The following is a 4,365-nucleotide window of genomic DNA, read 5'->3' on the forward strand; positions in this document are numbered from 1 at the left end:
TTGAAAAACAAAAACCAAAACGACATAAACTCTGTCTCAATAAACTAAAGAGAGAGAGAGAGAGAGAGAGAGAGAGAGAGAGAGAGAGAGAGAGCAGATTATGAGTGTGAGCCAGCAAGATGGCTCAGCAGGTAAAAACACTTGCCTCTGAGCCTGACAACCCAAGTCCCTGGGACCCACGTGGTGGCAAAAGAACCAACTACAGCAGAAAGAGCAATCTACCCAACCTGCCGCGCGCCCTGTAAATGTCCATCCTGAGACTGTGGATCTCAGTTCCGTGTTTACTGTGAGACGGTCACAACATCTGGAAGAAAACGACTGCAACTGTTGCATCTTTGTATTTATTACTTGATGTAATAAAGCTTATTTTCATAAAAAAAAAAAAAAACAACTCCTGTAAGTCGTCCTCTGGTCTTCACAAACACCATGTGCTCATATGCACACACACACACGCAAAATAAAGGAAGAAATCCACGTCATTTTAAACAGAGTCTGGAGAGAGCACGGGGGTCAGCAACTTGTCTGCCGCGTTTGTTGGTCTTATAAAGGATGTAGATTTGGTTCCCTGCAGGCGGCTCACCACCACCTGTACTTCTAGGCAACCTGGCGCCCTCTTCTGGCCTCCTAGACACGTGCAGGGAAAACCTCAAACACACTGAAGTAAATCATCTCGTCTACCGCGAGGAAAGGCCCTGAGACTACAGAAGAAAACCCAGGATGCTTACTGACATCAACCTTGGGCCTCCACATGCACACCCCGATCATACACAAATATGCGTGCTCCACACACAAAAATGGTGGAAAACATGTAGCAGATGAATAGAAAAGAGAATCAGGTTCTTTGAAAAGATAAGCAAAATTGACAAACCTTTAGTTAAATCAGCCAAGAATTTAAATAAAGGACCCACATTCAAATTTGAAAGTGAGTGCATTGCTACCAACTTTGCAACAATCAGAGGAGTGCTTAAGGTCCTGGAGCACCAGCAGCAGGCAGGGCGGGGAGCACATAGACAGACCTTCAGGGCGTGTGAAATGACATGTCACAAGGGGCTGGGAAGGAGAGTGGAGAGCCAATGTCGAGTGGAACCAGAGTTTCTTTCTGTCTGGGGTGATAAAGAGTTTGGGAAATAGGCAGTGGTATAGCTCCAGAGAAGCTAGGTAACAAAGAGGACCCTAGAGGGACACGTGGATTTCCCTGGGAAGGGGAATAGGTGAGATCTCCTGGGTAACACACTCACACACACATGAGGGATCTGGTTGATCAAGTTGGGGCTGGTACGGAGGAGGAGAGTAGTGAAAGAGATCTTGATAGAGGGGGCCATTTGGGGGGATAGGGAGAAACCTGGTGCCAGGAAATTCCCAGGAATCTCCAAGGATGACCCCCAGCTAAGACTCCAAGCAATAGTGGAGAGGGTGCCTGAACTGGCCTTCCCCTTTAATCAGACTGGAGACTACCCTAATTGTCATAGTGGAGCCTTCTTCCAGTAATTGATAGAAGCAGATGTAGAGATTCACAGCCAAGCATTGGGCTGAACTCCAGGAATCCGGCTGATGAGAGGGAGGAGGGATTATATGAGCAAGATGGGGTTGAGACCATGACAGCGAAACCACAGAGGCAGCGGACCTGAGCTAATGGGAGCTCACGGACTCTAGACTGACAGCTAGGGAGCCTGCATGGGACCAACCTAAACCCTCCACACATGAATGACAGTTGTGTAGCTCGGTCTGTTTGTGGGACCCCTGCAATGGGACCAGAGTCTGTCCCTGCTGCGTGAGCTTGCTTTCCGGAACCTATTCCTCATGCAGGGATGCCTCCCCAGCCTTGATACAGCACCAGCAGCTTGGTCATGCCTCAACTTGATATGACATGCTTTGTTGACTCCCATGTAAGGGCTGCCTATTTCTGAAACAGAGGAGGAGTGGATGATGGGATAGATGGGAATTGGAGGGAGGGAACAAGAAGAAGAGGGAGGGGAAACTGTGGTTGATATGTAAAATAAATGAAAAAAATTTAAAAAATACCAAAAGAAAGTAATGGTGCTGGGGGTACAACAGTGTAATTCTCCTGCAAATACTTCAGTTAGCCTAAGACATGGATTTTTTAAATGTTTTCTTTATTATTTATTATGTGTACAATACCTGCATGTACACCTGCAGGCCAGAAGAGGGCATCAGATCTTATTACAGATGGCTGTGAGTCACCATATGGTTGCTGGGAATTAAACTCAGGACCTTTGGAAGAGCAGTCGGTGATCTTAACCTCTGAGCCATCTCTCCAGCCCATGGATTTTTAAGAAAAAATTAGTTTATGTGCATTGGTGTTTTGCCTACATGTATGTCTGTGTGAGAGTGTTGGATCTTGAAAAGCAGTCAGTGTTCTTAACCTCTGAGTCATCTCTTTAGCCCCTAAGACATGTATTCTATCACAATAAATAATCTTTCAATGGGTAGGGGGTATGTGCACACCGGGGGTCAGAGGACCACTTCATGGAGTTGGTTCTCTCCTTCCACCTTCATGTGGATTCAGGCTTTTACCTGCTCAGCCATCTTGCTGGCCTGTTTATCACAATTTTAAGGATTTTACCAGCCTGAGAGATGGCTCAGTTATTAAGAGCACTGACTGTTCTTCCAGAGGACCCAGGTTCAATTCCCAGCTCACAACTGTCTGTAATTCCTGTTCCAGGGGATCCAACTCCCTTACACAGTCATACATGTAGGCAAAACACCGATGCACATGAAATACAAATAAATGATTTTTAAAAAATTTATGCTTGCAGACTGAATACAAAAGTACACCCCTGTGATCGCAGCATTTGGGAGACTGAGACAGGAAGATTATGAGTTGGAGACCAGCCTGAGATAGATAGCAAAACTTTGACTCAAAATACAATTATTTAATTTAATATAAATAGTATTATAAATCCTAGTTCATAATCCTAGGTTCTTAGAAAGCTGATGCAGGAAGAGCCCTTGTGCCCAGCTTCGAGACCAGCCTGGACAATACAGCAAGTCCTAGGTTCGAAACAAAAGCCACTTGCAAGGGTGGTTTCCTAACCAAAAGGAAGCCTTCCTACAGCTGTGGAGGAAGGGGAGCATTTGAAGCTTGCCTGAATGTTTATTGAATCACAGTAGGGACATGTAGACTTCAAAGTCATAAAAGTCTTAGGAGGGGCCAGCCCGTGGTGGCACACACCTTTAATCCCAGAATTTGGGAAGCAGAGGCAGGTGAATCTCTGTGAGTTCAAAGCTAGCCTGGTCTACAAAGGGCAGGACAGCCAGGGATGTTATACAGAGAAACCCTATCCCAAAAAAACAAAAACCAAACCAAACAAAAAAAGTCTGAGGAGGGATGGGGAGAAGAGGGAGAGGAGGAGGATTACCCACAGACAAGCAGGACCCTGGCCAACCCCTTTCTCACGGAGACACTCCCTGAGACACCAGCCTCAGGGTTCTATCCCCTGCTGGCACCATGCGTAGGAAAGCCAGAGTGCAGTGCTTAAGGCTGTAGTGTGTGTCTTCCTATTAGCATTCCTGAGGCCTGTGAGCCAGGTTCTAGCTCCCTATAGCTGCCTGTGCCCATGATGGCCCTCTCTCTCTGCCACATATGCTGGCCAGGACTGGAGAATGACCCTGATGAGTGATTTTCCAGGATCCCAGGGTGCCTGCTTCCTGCCTACAAGAGACTCCAGCCCCATGTTTGACATCTCTGGTGCTGTGTGTTTGCCCCTAAACTAAAGATAGTCCTTTGACTTCCACAGCCTGAGGATTGGCAGGGATGAACCAAGTGTCTGTCGCTATCGACTGAGGGTCCCTCCTTCCTCCAGGCTGTTTCAGGAACAAAAACCAAATACCAGGTGGGCACAGCTAAGGCTTTATTGAGAAAGGAGAACCTAAAAAGAGGAAGACCCTGGGACCAAGGCTTACCAGACATTAGAAGCCAATAACGACAGGCATCTGAGCCTCGTCTGTTGGGGACACAGGGGCAGCCTGGGAATCATCCACAGGGGGCACAGGGACAGCTTCTGAGTCATCCTCAGGGGGAGGGAGGGTCCCCTGTTCATCGGCCACTGTGGGCAGCACCTCGTACGTCACAGCCCAGTATTGCAGGAACTTGGCTCTCAGGTGCTGCTTCATGGACGTGCTAGTTATCGACTTAGTGATGTTCAGGTAGTTGCCGTTCTCCACGGTATAAGGGTACCAGTGGGTGGGCACCTGTGAGTTGCCCATGTTGGGATCCCTACAGAATGAGAAGAGACTGAGTGGGGGCTGAGGACGACAAAGAGACCGAATGTGTGAAATATTACTTTGACTATGGAAAGGTGCTACATTTGTTTATGTTGCGGGGTATTTAACTATGGAAAGGTG

General features: G+C 47.4%; 1 protein-coding gene across 1 annotated transcript in view; it reads right to left on the bottom strand.

The window, feature by feature from the left end:
• Nucleotides 1-3,855: 3,855 nt before the first annotated feature.
• Nucleotides 3,856-4,365, bottom strand: part of Cel (carboxyl ester lipase) — a 9,927-nt gene continuing 9,417 nt past the window's right edge. Inside the window, exon 11 of the mRNA XM_050155068.1 lies at nt 3,856-4,237. Within this exon, the coding sequence (XP_050011025.1) occupies nt 3,931-4,237 (307 nt within the window). The 3' untranslated portion in view covers nt 3,856-3,930. The remainder of the gene's footprint in view (nt 4,238-4,365) is intronic.

Source organism: Alexandromys fortis, unplaced genomic scaffold, assembly GCF_014885135.2.
Source record: "Alexandromys fortis isolate MF-2015 unplaced genomic scaffold, M_Fortis_MF-2015_v1.1 scaffold_72, whole genome shotgun sequence".
In the NCBI taxonomy this organism is placed as follows: Eukaryota; Metazoa; Chordata; class Mammalia; order Rodentia; family Cricetidae; genus Alexandromys; species Alexandromys fortis.